At 42.2% G+C, this 15,742-nt stretch overlaps 1 protein-coding gene across 7 annotated transcripts in view; it reads left to right on the forward strand.

Moving 5' to 3' along the window:
* LOC126388377 (rap guanine nucleotide exchange factor 6) overlaps nucleotides 1–15,742 on the forward strand; it is a 183,240-nt gene that overhangs the window by 49,522 nt on the left and 117,976 nt on the right. For 6 of the 7 annotated variants that reach the window (XM_050041484.1, XM_050041485.1, XM_050041487.1 and 3 more), the window contains exons 3-4: nucleotides 68–124; nucleotides 6,673–6,756. In XM_050041484.1, coding sequence (XP_049897441.1) covers nucleotides 68–124; nucleotides 6,673–6,756 — 141 coding nt within the window. Of the gene's footprint in view, nucleotides 1–67; nucleotides 125–6,672; nucleotides 6,757–9,168; nucleotides 9,452–15,742 lie in introns of those variants that run through there. The other variant, XM_050041490.1, reaches the window with a different exon arrangement.

Below are 15,742 nucleotides of genomic sequence, written 5' to 3' on the forward strand. Positions count from 1 at the left end.
CTCTCTCTCTCTCTCTCTCTCTCTCTCTCTCTCTCTCTCTCTCTCTCTCTCTCTCTCTCTGTCTCAGGTCGATGTGTACCTCGGCCAGGTATGAGAGACACGAAGCTAACCACGTCCTGTTCTAGTAAGTACAAGTTCTCACACAGAGCAGGAAGTGCTCTGCTGTGTTCTGCACTCTCTCTTACTATTCAAATATCTGCTGAGCGAAGCTTGTTTTATTCAAATAAGGCTTGTAGTGTATATTTTTATTAGCAGTATTTATTTACCCAGTTGAAGTTTCACAATATTTTTTAAAGAATATCCTGCTTCACAATCACAGAATCCCTTACATTTACACTTTGTAGCCGCCTAGAAAAACAACTGTGTGTCAGTTTTGGCCATTAAGCATCTGCAAATGATCCCTTGCGCAGGGGCACGTCAGCATAGTTGACGTACAATGAAAGCATTCAGCATTAAAGCAAGGGCTAGATGTCATCATAAACTGTGAGTGCATCGCTCCCAGCCCCAATTTTAGTGTTTCTGTTATCTAACTCATAAAAATAGCTTCCTTCATTTTACAGTCCCCATTTACACACTTGTTTCTCTTATTTCCCTGGTTTAATGTCGCGTGTATTTTGTTTTCAGACGTGTCTTAAACTTGGTCTTAAACACACTTTAAAAGGCTGGCAATATTATCTATTTTCATTATTGTCAACAAATCCTATTAAAAAGACCAAAAACGACACTGTCTTTCGTTGTTTGACTTTCCCAGCATGTCTTTGGCTCTCAAACCAAAGCCCATTCACTGATACTAAGAGATTAATCTTACAAAGCAAGCCATCTCTAAAGTTAACAGCTTGAAACTGTAGTTTTTAACAAACATTGCTCAAGCAGGAATAATTAGCTGATTTGTGCTTTAGCATATTTGTGCTATGTTTATGCTAATGGAGGATAATTGGATAATTGATATGTTTAAAATGCATTTGGACAATAATGGGAGCTCTTTAGCACAGAGGAATAGGCTTTTTAGTATTTGTTGGTTTTGATCTTTCAATAAGATTAGTTGATGATAAGACAAATGTAGACTATGACCAGATTTATCTTTTAAAATGGACTGAAACAGGCCCAAACTGGATTTGTCAGACTTGCAGATATCCTGAACCTTTGTTATACCAGGTGACATCTTCAAGCAACACCTCACTTTTTATACATCTCTAATCATATCTCACAGAGTTCAAATGTAAGTGACAGAGAATATTGCAGAAAAGGTGGATTAAAGCTGCTGTTGAATCATCCACATCCGAAATGAATGTTACGAAGCAGCTGTTGGAGGCTTACTCTAGCTTGAAAGGTTCTGTGTTCTGCATTCAAAGCACAAAATAGCACCAAACAGCTATTTGCGGTAGGATATAGTGAATTAACGGCGTCTTGCAGGATTATGTAGCACCCTCAGTACTCAGTGCCAACCAAATTTTGTCTGTACAAGTGAGAGCCCTTTCCCTTTAACTCCATCGGTGCCAAATTTCCACACCTGAGAGTGCATCTGGGTGAGAGAACTGGGTTTAGGCAAGAGGCAGAAGTACAAAGCCCAGAGGCCAGCCCAAGCTCTGCAGAGCTGCCAGGTTCAACTCCAGACAAGAGGTGCAAGTGCCCCAATGCTGTGAAGCCAGCGGAGCAGCTTCTCAGTGAGCCAAAACTATGGCTTCACAACTGATCTGCTTGATAGTTTGTCTTTATGTTATTTTGATAATAGCCTAGTATAACTGCTAGATGAGCAGACACACCACCACACAAGTAGACAGACCGTCAGAGACAGAAGATCAACTCTATGTGTGATTACAAAAGAGCAGAGAAGCAGAACTGCAGTTTAGTCTACTACATCATCCCTGCAGCTTGTTCAAAAATTACATTTTTATTACTACATAGAAAGTAAAGTAATGATAAAAGGTACCGTTGGTTACTGTTACCGAATTAGCATCTTAAATTTGAATGGTACCCAACCCTAGCTTCCTGGGCAGAGAATGAAGTCATCCAACCACTCTGTGAGATACAGTCCGAGCTTCTCTGTTTTTTGTTGTGGTAGAAGGTGCAGCTGCTTGTGCATCTCTTTATTCCACTGGCGAGCTAATAGCCACCGCTCTGCTCTGTGCTCATAAGGCTACTGCTGATTACTTTTACTGTTAGTCTATTAGGCATGTGTTGCTTTACTCCTTATACACTATTACCAGGATTAAATAATGAGTTAATGAATCTCATTTAACACCATCGGCACTTTTGCTGCTGTCTGCACTGCTCGCGCTGTTAGCACTGTTAGCTGCTTAGCCACATTCACGTTGAGAGCTGCGTGCAGACAATCTGAATCATATGCTCTGAATGTCAAATGGAGCACCTTTAAGATACCATACCATCCGGATGAGAACATTAATCTGTTGATCTAAAGGTAATGTCAAACGAGCCATTGATGGCCTCTCAGGGTGTCTGAATAAATGGACACTGAGATGGATGAGGCAGTTGGTAGAGAGAAGTCATTTTAGCTTCACATACAGCAGAGTAAAAGAAGAGAAGAGAAATGAGACTAGTGAAAGAGGGAGAGGGTTGCTGAAGAGAGGAGAAAGTAGATGATGAGAAGAGAAGGGAGGAATTAGTGGCAAATTAGAGATTGTAAGGAGGTATATTAAAAGAGAAGATGTGAGGAGGAGGGGACTGCAAAGGAGGAGAAAAAACAAGAGATGAATATGTTAAAGAGAAAGAGGGAGGAAAGGAAAGCAATTTGGAGAGGGAGGAGAGACAAGGAAATGAAGCGAGGGGAGAAATGAGGAATTGTGAGGAAGGGTGAAGAGGGATGAAGGCGGCCGGGATGTGGAGGAAGTGTTAGAGATGGAGGGAGGACAGAGACAGATGAAAGGATGAGAGAGAGGCTCCACATGCTCTTGATGTATTATCATGCTTGCTGGAATCACATTAGACACTCAATGGTTTAATTCACCATCACATAAACACACAAACACACAGAAAATCTCCCTCTCCGATACACTCTCCTGCCTTTCCAACAAGGGCTTGTCTTAAGTACCTTAACCTAGAACAAAGCGCTTGCCATGTCCAATTAGTCAGCAGTTACACACATATACACAGACACACACACACACACACACACACACACACACACACCCAGACAGACTCACTAAGTAGACAGCAGATGAAAGCAATCACGGTCTTTCCAACGAAACCATAATAGCAGTTAATCATGTTGGCCTCACTTAAACCCCAACAAGAAACAAATCTTTGTATTTCTCCTTTCAAACATGATTATGTTAGCCTCTGCTATGATAAACAATACCAAGAGCACCAAAAAAAGATGGCTGAATGAATGATGTGCACAGTAGTAGGATCACAACTAACAATAAATCTCAATTTCCTTTAATTTTTTAGTTATTATGCAATTAATTGGTCACTCTACAAATGTCAGGAAAGATATTTTAAAAAGCCTGTCACAATGTCCGAGTGCTAAATGTTTCAAAAAGTTGAAAATTTTGAGATGACACAATTAATTTATGGGTTTTGTTTTTTCCTTAAAGCTCCCATTTTGAAAAAAGTAGTTTCAGGTATTTTTTTTTTTTTTTAATTACAAAGCAGGTACAAGTGCTATTAAAATGCTGTGACAGTATCAAAGTGCTCAATCCACAGAAAATTACACACAGTTCATGTTCAGAAACTGTGTCGTTAAACGTGCCGTCAGGACTTCCTTGAAGCTGTGATGTCACAACTCTACTATATAAAGGTAGAAGCTGCCGCTACATTGCCTTTACAGTCATTCCCTGGCTACGACGATGGTGCAGAGATGCCAAGAGTGTCAGTGGACGTCCTGGAAACACTGACCACTTTAGAGAAAACTAGGCTTCTTCGGGAAAGGGGCTTAAAGAGACAGGCGCTAAAATGGAACCTTTTAAACAGAGGGTGAATACAAAGCCTTTTTAGATAGGAATTGTGCAAATTTGCAGGAAAGCCCAATCAGTCTTTTTTCAGCATTGGCAGTATAAAAACAAAATCGGGGAGTGCAGCAAAATGCCGCCTACCTACTTTTGTTAGTACAGAATGCGCCTTTTTCGGGGCAATGGGGGGCGTGAGCAAGTAACAAAACGTGTTGCTCAGTGTGTGACGTAACCAGTGACGTGGGAGGGAAGCCGCGGCTGGTCAGTCCTTTGGGAGCTCTGTGCTTTCTGTCGTAAGTCGGCCATTTGACGGTTAATGGCCTCTTCATTTGCGAGGGCAAGGAGGGCGCGCAACTCCTTGTCTCCTCAGTTGCTCATCTTTACAGTGTCTGTCAGGTTTGTGTTTCCCTCTTGCTACTAGCTGCTCGCTAATTCCTGCTATCAGCTGTTTCCTGTTTATCCACCGCCAGTGGGTCGCACGTGTGGCGTCATCAACAGCTCCCCCCACGAGTCATCAGCAGCCCCTCCCGTTGCAGAAGGCTGCCTCGGTCTGTTTAAACTAAAAGGGTTCCGCCAATATGTCTACCCTACGAGGCGGAATATTGGGCACCTTGGATCAACTCGCCAATTCGGCTACAGATGATGCAGCAATGAAAGAACAAGAAAAAAAAAGTGTTTTTTTAAACCTTTAAGCATGTTTAAATGTTCTCGTAGAAGAAGTCAAGCCAAGCCAGTTTTAATTACATAGCACATTTCATACGACAAGTGTAAACTCAGTGTGCTTACCATACATTTTACATGACAAACATAAAATATACAAGATAAAGTGTTACATATATGAAAACAATGAGCTGATTGAGAGTTGATTTTAAGTACAATGAGTAGACCTTTATTTGATGTGATCTCTCTGGTGTGTACTCTGTGAGCATGTCAGCAACATAGGAAGGAGCCAAACCATTAAAACATTGAAAAACAATAGGAAGTATTTAAAAGTCAATTCTCTGTTTTATTGGGAGCCAGTGAGGAGAAGATAAAATAGGAGTTATGTGGTCAGACCTTTTAGTTTTTGTTAAAAGTCTGGCTGCTGCATTCTGAATGGGCTGGAGCTGCTTTGTCAGTCCAGCAAGAAGTGCATTACAGTAATCCAGCATACTGGAAATAAAAGCGTGAACTAGCTTTTCAGAGTCTGACTGAGACGAGAAGCATCTAACTTTTGATATATTTCTGAGGTGATAAAAGTCTTAGAAATTCTAGAGATGTGCTTCTTGTTTCAGGTTCATTCATACAAGTATGAACCTGAAAATGAGCATGATATGGGAGCTTTCAAATTAAAAACCTATCTTGGTAGTTGTCCATACCTCAAACTGTCACCTTGTAGATGAATAACCTGTTATCAGTTCAATTCAGTTGAATTTAATTCAATTCATTTTTATTATAGAGCCCAGTATCACAAATCACAGTTTGCCTCAGAGGGCTTCACAGTATATAGCATCCCTCTGTCCTTGGACCCTCACAGCAGATAAGGAAAAACTCCCCCAAAAAAAGACTTTTAATTTGTAAAGTATGGGATTTAAGAAAATATATATATTTGCAGTTAGATGTGAAAGTAAATAACCTCTGCCCATACATTTTATTGCATCTTGAAATTGTTAGTTTACATATAATCACTCAGAAAATCTACTGTCTTGATGCGATGACATTGCAGTTTTCCCATAAGGTGCATTCTTCCAGTAATGGAGCATCTCATATCTCACTCCTTGTTCTCAGTCTATGTTCTCAGTCTCTGTATTCATATTTATAACCCCAGTCACAGATACTGCGTGCTCTCCTCTGACTTCTTCATGTATGATTGCTTCTCAGCTTGCTGCTGTCTCGAGCACCCAGCTTATTAAGAAGTGAATTAGTCTGGTGTTTGGGGTTAATAGATGAAATGTGTACATGAAATAGCACGGGCAGTCACAAAGCCTGTGTTTTCACTTTCAGATAAAAGAGTTCCATGATGTTGCAGCTGCTGCAAATGACAGACGAAGATTACGTGACTCTTTGAGCGCTGTTTATTCCAGTCCTTCTAGCGTGACTGCCTATCTTTAATGGATTCTCTCCACCTTGCAGTGATTGCACATTATATCATGGCTCTATAGTGCTCGGCATGCTAATAATACATTTAGGCTAATGCAAAATGCAGCACTTGGGATTCAAAGCTCGGATGTGCACTTTATATTTTCTTTCACAGTTCTCGTTCTACACTTCTCTTTACATAACTCCTACATTTTTCAAAGCTTCGGAAAATAAGTCACACAAGAATCCTGGCTGGAATTGAACTTTCTCTGCAGCATGTTCAGCGGTAAATGTATGGATAGCAGTGATGAATAGATAAGCCCTGGGTGTAGAAATTGTCTTTAGCTCACCAAGTTATAAAAGCTAGTTTTGATGACACTTGAAATAAGGTTGCAGCACAGGTGGTGAATAAAAATCAAGTTTTAACTTCAGGAAACTTCCAAACTATCCTAAAAAAAAAACAAGTCCAGTAACTCAAAGTAACTGTTGTTAAATACAACAAATTAATCAAAAAGCACATATGGCAAAGAGGGGGAAAATCCACCTTAAAACACATACAAGTTGAAGTACTCAATCATGAAATGTAACAAAAGTACAAAAATGGGAAGTTCACATAGTCTGCACTTTGTAACACATTAGATTATGGGATGTAGTGAAGCACCGACTGCTGTGTGTTACACCAGTGTGTTCTTTCTGTTTGTTCCAGCCCAGACAGCATCGCTTCCTGTTGGTACATCCTGCTCTCTGGATCAGTCTTCGTCAAGGAGCACATGTACCTGGCGAGGTGCTGGTATGTAACAATCACCCCCACACACACACACACACACACACACACACACACACACACACACACACACATGCGCACATAGAAACCGAGGAACAACATCATGGTGGAGTGAGACAAGAAGTGTCACATATAGTAAGAGGAAGAGGTCTGACATCGTACGTGATGCTACCCTGTCTTGTTATCTTGTCACATGGAGTGTGTATGTGTATTTGTGTGTGTTCATCTGACACATGAAAGGAGAGCTTACATGTCACTGAGCTGTAGGGAAAGTATGAAAAGACATGTTTTACTGACATGTAAGGGAGTGGTGTGGAAATATACCTACAAAAGCAAAAAGACACACACTGACACTTGTTCGTTACGCGTGTGTGTTTTAGAGCCACTTTGAGCTACATGAAAGAGATTTCTAGTCTCAAGTGATGTCTTGCCACCATCAGTTTTTTTGACTCACAATGAGCAACTGTCATGTCGTGTGTCATCCAGAGTCTGGGCCGGGATTGCCTACACATGGTTCTAACCTCTTACATTAAAAGCAAACATTGAGATGGCTAAGCTGAAATGGCGTGCTAGCAGCGCTAATTGTGCTAACAGCGAACAGCAATGCGCTTCTCCACCGACGTTGTCCCGACACTGTGGGTAGAGATGCTGTTATCAGTGGTAACAGAGACTAAGGACGCATTCACACTGGCGCTGTTTGGTCAGCTTTAAACGAATCCTGGTCCCCTTCCACGGATAGTTCAGTTCGTTTGGAGTGGTGTGAACGCTCATTCGAACTCTGGTGCGGACCAAACAAGCAAACCCCGGTCCGCTTGAAAACTGGGGATCTTGGTTCACTTGCAAGTGAACCCTGGTGTGGTTTGCTTACAGTGGGGAAATGTAAATAGACTATCCAGTGAACCAAAGAGAGGAAGTGACATAGAGCGCAGTGCATTTTGGGTAGAAATAAAACAAAGCCAACAGCGCGAACTGGAAGAAGCAGAGGTAAAAGAAGAAAAAGTTGGAAAATGTGTCGTGGGCAGACGTGGAGTAGTGAGGAGGTGCAGGCGCTTACCCCAAGACTGCATACATTTGGTGCTGCTCCATTGTTTTTGAGGTGACCAAGCCGACTGAACGGGATGGATTTCCGTTTTCGATCCTGGCCAGTCGATGAGCCAGGTTTTCTTCTTCCTCGTGCTTTTTTTCTTCCTGGTCAGTGGTCGTTTCAGGCAATACCGCCCCCAAACAAGCAGCTGTTGGAACTGTGCGACGTTGTCCAGGCAGTTTGGTCCGCTTTAAAAAGTGCAGTGTGAAAGTGAACTGAACCAAATGAAGGTGTGGATTTTTGCCGCCCAATTAAACCGAGTCCCCCAGACTATCCTGGTGTGAATGCGCTCTAAGTCAGTAGTGTTCAATATCAGGTGGTAAGCTTACCATAGCATAAAGACTGGAAACTGTAAAAACTGTGAGCCTTGCTCTCTCCCAAAGGTGACAAACTTGGCCCACCTGCCCAATTGTGAGACTATTTTAGGGCTACAATTAATAATCATTACTGATTGATAGGTAGACATATATTGTGAGAAAATAGTCAGAACGCCAAAGAAAGCCTACGAATACCTTAACGTGTTGCAGCTGTTTAAGCAATGGAATTGATTAGAATAGGGAAAGCTGTGACAGAAACTGCATAAGGTCGCCCCTCAGCTCCATGTTTACCTTCCGTCTGTTGTTGAAGTTGGACCGCAACAGAAGCAACGCACGCCAGACACAAGTGAGTAAAACTGAAAGTAGTAATAAAGTAAATAAAACCTTAATGCAACAGTTGATGCAGTCGCTTGTAGTGACACTTTTAGAGGCCACATGTTGAAGGAACAGATACTGTAGATTAAAGTAGCCTGTGTGATGTTAGTCCAACAACAGCAACAACAAAGCACCAACTGACCGGCTGTAGCAGAAAGAGTAGTTAGCCAAGTATCAATAACCTCAGGGCAGCTCTAGCACTGAGTGTGCGTGCATGTGTGTGTGTTCCAGTGTGGGTCAGTTGATAACAGAGTGACGGGTGTAGTGGGGGAAGGTTAGTGCCCCGCAAAGGACTGGAGGGTGTGTGGAGTACACAGGGGGCTTGAAAAAGGGTCACAGAAGGAGTCACTTGCGGGGGGAGTAGTGTGTGTGTGTGTGTGTGTGTGGGTGTGTGTGTGGGTGTGTGTGTGTGTGTGTGTGCGGGTGTGTGTGTGTGCGGGTGCACGCGTGTGAGGGGAATGCGGAACCCCTGGCAGAACAGTGGCTGGCCATGTGTTCCTGAGCAGCCTGCCCGCCTGGAGCCCAGAAGTACATCCAGGCAGGAAATGAGCAGGCTATACACACACACACACACACACACACACACACACACACACACACACACACACACACCCCTGGAGCCGACAGACAGACAGACAGACAGACAGAACAGAACAGAGTAGAGCGGGAGGGAACACACACACACACACTCCTCCCTCAGTTAAAGTCAAACTAAAAAGCTTGACAGACACCTCCTTCTGCTTTCGGAGGAAACTTCACTCGTTCACACTCTGGAGTATAAAACAAACGCGCTTGGATCTAAACCTGGATTACTGGAATATTACTGGAAATTTACTTCTCTCTCTCCTCATGGTGGATAATATGCTGGATATCATTTCACTTACAAGAACTCCAAAGAAGTGGCCCCCCAAAATTCCTGTTCCTGGTTGGTGATCTTAAAGCTTGTGTTTCTCCTTTTTCTGCCACGTTGTTATGTGTGTAATGCTCATTTGTATATCAGGATGTCACTATACTGCCATGCTGTACTGGCTGTGAAAACAAATACCCCTCTGGGACAAAAATAATCAAGATCTAAATCTTTATTTACATCTTTCAGTTCAGAGACAAACGCTGTAACGTACTGGTTTCAAAACTCCCTCTCTCTTTCTCCACGCATTCTTCAAGCCAGCGTGCTCCATTTCCTGCCTGCCATCATTTAACCAAGTGGATAGCCAGGAATTCCCCGCAGCGCTGTGGCAGGATAGCTTAACACTGCTGGGCCCCACAGCTCTGAAAAACACACTATTAACTCCTGTGTGTTGTCCTTTTCCTAATCTACACTGATAATCTAAAAGAGAAACAGACCTTTCGCTTTACTGTAAAAAATAAATAAACAGGTCTGAGGTGAACTCGGCTGGTGGTTAAAATGTTTCTTTTTTCTGACCGTGTTTAGTTGACGGCTGTTGGTAAGTTGTTAATGATTTAGTGTGCAGTGAATGACAGGAACAATGAGGAAGAGGAAAGAAAGTGGATCCAAATCACATGCACATGCTGCATGTTGTTTCAGGCTCATAGTTCCATTATTTGGACCATGTAGTTTGTTTAATTTATTTATTTCAGTGTGTCGGAACAATCCATATAAATCAACATTTTGTATCCTCTGCTGCTCATCTCATTTTCAGATTGTAGCTACAGGTTATGAAGATTAATTAGGCTATCTTAATTAATGTTGATTAATTTAGTAGCTCCACTCAAGTTGTGGTTATTTATAACTTAACTTGCACATGATGAAAGCTAAACGTAGTGGGATTCAGTAAGTGATTGGACAGGATTTGGCTTTGATGAGTGGATTTGAAATTAGATTTGGTTTCACTAAAATGCTATTGAACCCCAATCCTCTGCTTTAAGAGGGATTGTTCATACAGCAGTGTGTTTACCATAAATTTGTTTGAAACTACTTCCTTGAAACGCCACAAGTAAAACATTGACCACGCTGCTCCCTTTTCATGTGTGTCCTCAGGTTTTCTGGGAACTTGCTGCACTACAAGATTACTGCAAGATAATGTACAGTCATGTGAAATGAATGTGCGCTCAGTGTAGTGTGAATGCTTATCTCTCTCTGAGCTACTTCAGCTCAGTGCGTTGGAGTTCAGCAGCAGCTGTCGGTGGTGCTCTGTTTCGCTCTGATACGCTGAGGTTTGAATTAGGCCCTTAACTGATTACTCTGTTGTTTTGCAAATGAATGGTAATGTTTCTGAATGACCCACTACGTCATTCCTTGGAGTCCGTCTGGCAGTTTTGGTGTGGGTGTGGGTGGGTGTGTGTGTTGGTGGTCTGTCTGTAGTGTTGACTGCCGGCCAGAGCTTCAGTCTTCTTAAATGTGTGTGTGAGTCAGAGTGGTCAGTGTTAGCCAACCAAGCAGTAAAACTGAAAGGAAGCACAATCGAACTGAGTAGTAGAATAATCTCTGTGTATGAGTGTGTGTGTGTGTGTGTGTGTGTGTGTGTTAGACTGTGGTCTGCGGTTTTCTTTCTTTACTGTTGGTCATCATTACCATGGAAACATGGGTGCCAAATGGGCCCTGATCTTTGTTTGGGTTAGATTTTTTTGACTGCAACTTTCTCAAACTTTCTACTGACTCAAATTACACTCTCAGAGATTGCCGTCTACACACCGCGCAGCATCACAAAGCTTATCATATTGGTAGTGAAGCTCATACTGTCGGCAAATTCCAAAATTAAGAGCAAGCAGACAGGACATTTGTTGGATGAGTTTAGAGAGAGGCTGCATTCAGACCAACCTCCAGCTGGCAAGAAAAACTCTTCTCATAACGCGAACATCCTGTTTCTACTGTTTATATGATTCTTACAGCAAAAGATAAAATAATTGCCGCTGTAATAACTTTCCAGAGTTGTTCAACCCTGCCTCAGAGTATTATGAACTGCCCCTGCACGTGTTGACGTCTGATAAGCCTTTAAACATATGGATTTGTTACTTAGACTGGACTTCCTGGATAGTATCTCATGTCTTACTAGTATCTGAAGCACTGCACCCCCCTACAAATGCAGCCTTGCATTCTTCTAACACAGGGCTGCAGAAGTGATTATTTTGCAGGTCTTTATGGAATAACTTTTTTACCTTACAGAGCCACCTTGGGGGCAACAGCTGTAATCCTTAGTTGGCATCTTTAGCAAGACATTTAAAGCTCCAGGTTTGCTGCACCTCACTGCCATTACACTCTAATCACTCTGTTAAACATGCACATGATCCTCAAACGGATGTGAGCTGAATCAGATTCTTAATTACATCAAAAGAATGATTGTAAAGCATAATTTATACCACTATGCATGATGTGCAAACTCTAACTTAAACATTTATAGTCAGATGCAGAGCCTATTTTATTATTTATATGAACCTTATTGTCATAAAGAGTGCCGAAGTCACGCCTCTTCCGGTGAAGCTCATGGGACCTTAGATCGGAAAAAATATGAATGGCAGTGAATGAGAAGAGAAATATTATCTTTTGGTCCCGTTTGAGTTGTGACATGAAATCCAAATATGTCGTTAATGAATTTAAAACATAAATTTTACGGTCAAGAAAGTCATACTTTGTGGTAAAACTGTTGAGATATAAGCTTTTGAAAAAAAACGTAATTAGAAAAACTACACAGGAGGAGGTCGCGTATGTGACGTCGTAGCTTTCACTCGCTTCCTGCAGCTTGGAGTGACTGCAGCCTGGCACAAAACACACAGACATCTTCAATCACAAATAGATTAATCATAAAACAGTGGAATTTCAGCAGGGAGGCCAAGCTGCAGGAAGCGAGCGAAAGCTATGACATCACATACGCGACCTCCTCCTGTGTACTCTTGAGTCTTTCTAATTAAAAAGCTTATATCTCAACAGTTTTACCACAAAGTATGACTTTCTTGACCTTAAAATGTATGTTTTAAATTCATTAACAACATATTTAGATTTCATGTCGCAACTCAAACGGGAACAAAAGATAATATTGCTCTCCCCATTCACTGCCATTCATATTTTTTCCAATCTAAGGTCCCATGAGCTCTACCGGAAGGGGTGTGACTTCGGCACTCTATTATTATATGTTTTTAATAGACACCTCCCTTTGTTAATATTACTAATTTGCACTCTTGGTCACATAGCGGGTTTTCCAGTTTCTGACATCAGTTCAGGGTGTGTGTGTGTGTGTGTGTGTGTGTGTGTGTGTGTGTGTGTGTGTGTGTGTGTGGCCTTAGTTTCTGTGCCGGCTGTCATGCTTTATTGCCCCGGGCACTGCAGCTGTCACTGGACCGAGGCTGAACCTGTTCTCCTGTCTGCCAACAACTTGTTTCTGCAGGAATAGATGGGAGAGAAATCATCACCTGCTGAAATCCAGCACAGGCACAGCTTCAGTGCTGCGGGGAGGGCTTTCCATTCAAAGGAAAGATGACTTATTTCAAAAAGAAACAATCATATATTATACTGTATATACACATAATAGCTCATGCAACAAAATGCCGCTGTGGGAGGAGTGGATCACTTAAAGCTTTATGTCTAAGGTAAAGGGTTTATTTCCTGCAGAGATAACGAGTAACTGAAGAAGTAGAGTGCAGTGAGATCAGTGATTTTACTCCTGCATGCTATCAGCACTGTATGGAGTAACTCTTAGTAAATAAACTCGTGAAATTTGACTCTCTACTCTGAAGCCATGATTCATGATCAACACATTTATCAGCATCTTTGTTTGATGAATTCATGAAACCCTACACCCACTTTTATTCTGTCAGACTAAAGCTTTGGCCACAGCATTGCTCTGGAGGTTTTTCTTATTTCCACTGCGAGACACAGATTCACAGAGTTGACTGAAGTTTGTTTATTCTTCTACTTTTGTGGGATGCAGTAGGTCAGAGAGAGCGGAAAGAGTAAACATGGGAAGCTGAGCTGAAGTATATTTTAGTTTTTTGTCCACCCGCAAACACACACATACAGTACATACAGTAGGCATACAAGTCTGCAAACTGTAGTTCTCCTTTTGCTCCTTTATCAGTGGCAAACTGTGTGTCTCCTTTGTTTGTCTCACACAACCTGTCTCACCACACACACACACACAGATACACACACACAGTGAGGAGACAGGCTTGGCAGGCTCTGTGCGGCGCTGACAGGGACCATGCGTCTCGCCTCAGTGGAGTGTGGAGAGATCTGTCAGAGTTGGGCTGACCTCCAGGGTAAGGGCTCTGAGAGAACTCTGAGCCCAGCAGACCGCATTCCTCTCTGGGAACTCTTAAAATCCTGCCTGGGTGTTCCTGTTCTGGTGGGAGCTGTTGGACAGACAGTGTGTGAATTTTGTTGTAGTTGGTAATTCACTTGCATGGCTTTGTCGATGCAGGAGTTTGTGCTTGTGATTTTTCAAACCAGTTATCAAACCAGTTTCATATATTTAAAGAAACTCAATACGTAATTTTTAAATATAAACAAAGAACATATGATTTCTAGGGTGTGAAACAATTTGGGGAATTTTAACTGGTGGGCCTGGGGTCGCTGCCCATGTGTTGGGAAGCATTTTCCTCCCTGTAGTGTCATTGACAGATGACGGTGAGCCCCTCACAGGTCTAGGAATGCTCCCTGCAGCTGACACTGACCTCTGACCTCAGTGCAGGGAGGTAAGCAAAAACAGGATTTCCCGAGAGGGGGGTCAGTAAAAAATGACTTCATTAATTAAGTACAAACACATTAGCAATATACACATGTTGATAATAGCATGAATACTGTGTAAACTCTTTGCTTGGTTTGGTCCCCCCCAAAGCCGGGCATACACTGCACAGTGTAGAGAATAGAGTAGAGTACATCGTCTGCGATGTAAAGCCAAAGATCCCAATGTATGTGCTCACACTGTGCGGTCCGATTGTCAAGCCCTGTACGTGTAAAATAGACTTTAAAAGGGTCCGTCTGCCCCTGTGGACTGTTTAAGCCAGGGGTGTCAAATTAATTTTAGCTCATGGGCCTTATTCGGCTATATTTGATCTCAAATGGGCCGGACCAGTAAAACTACCAAAGAATAGCCCAGAAACAACCTTCACATTTTTCCTTTTCTTTTAGTGTAAAGAAGTACCAGTGCATTTTGAAAACATTTATCTACCTATTTACATGACAGATGATGAACAGCCTGATGTATCTTAGGAAAAAATGCAATGTCAGTTATATATGTTTCCACATTCAGTCAGTCTATGTCTTGCTGTCATTACATTTTTCCATACATTTCCACTCTTTTGCAGTAATGCTGGCATCACCACACCAAACTAAAGTGGAAGCTATTGAGGAAGCAGGTGAAGTTACCTGCACCTTACAAACCATTTACATATCTAAAGTTTTGGCCGTACATTAGCTGTAGGGTTCCACCAAAAGTGCTTTAAAATCGAAGTCTGATACAGATTATTTTGTACTGAAGCTGCTGGTTTGCAATGTTGTGCACAATGTTCAATATCTGTAAATATAAACACAATAAGCATTTTTTTTTTTTTTCAGAGTACTGTATTGTGGTCAGGGTGGAAAAGCCTCTTAAGCATCATTTTACATGACCTAGGATGCTCATTTAACCTGGCCCTGAAAGCTGCACCTGTTAGCCTTTACAGCTGCTTAATATTAAGTGTGCAAAGTCTTCTAGTTGGCCAGATTGGACACTTTGGCGGGCCGGTTCTGGCCCTCGTGCTGTATGTTTGACACCCCTGGTTTAGGCTATTGACAGCTGTTGATAAAGATTCCTTTTAGAAACTCAGGGGCTACAGGCAGGGAGAAGTTTGTTTGCTGGCGAAGGTACGGTTTACAGTAATGTGGAGACGGACATCCCCAAAAAGAGCTTAAAAGTCCATTTCTGCAAAAATGGCTCAAGCTGAGTTTTGGTTCCCTCTTTCTCTTGGTTTCCCTCTCTTTCTCTCTGTTTTGCTGTCTCTCACACACGCACAAGTGAGCAAGTTAGCAGCACCAACAAACTAGCTGGACATAGGCTACACTGTACAGTTGACTGAGTGAAAAAAAGGCACTGACCTTGGGAAAATGACCCTGCTTCAACTGTATGGGAGCTTCATTGCGGCCATCCAAAATTTCTGACAGGTCAGAAATTCATCAAAATGTCTGGCAGCCAGTCGGGAGCAGATGATTGGGCCATGATCTGTCCTTTCTCCTCCTGTACACTGCACAACAAATGACGCCAGACAAAGCTGAAATACTGTCCGA

Source organism: Epinephelus moara, chromosome 3, assembly GCF_006386435.1.
Source record: "Epinephelus moara isolate mb chromosome 3, YSFRI_EMoa_1.0, whole genome shotgun sequence".
NCBI lineage: Eukaryota > Metazoa > Chordata > Actinopteri > Perciformes > Serranidae > Epinephelus > Epinephelus moara.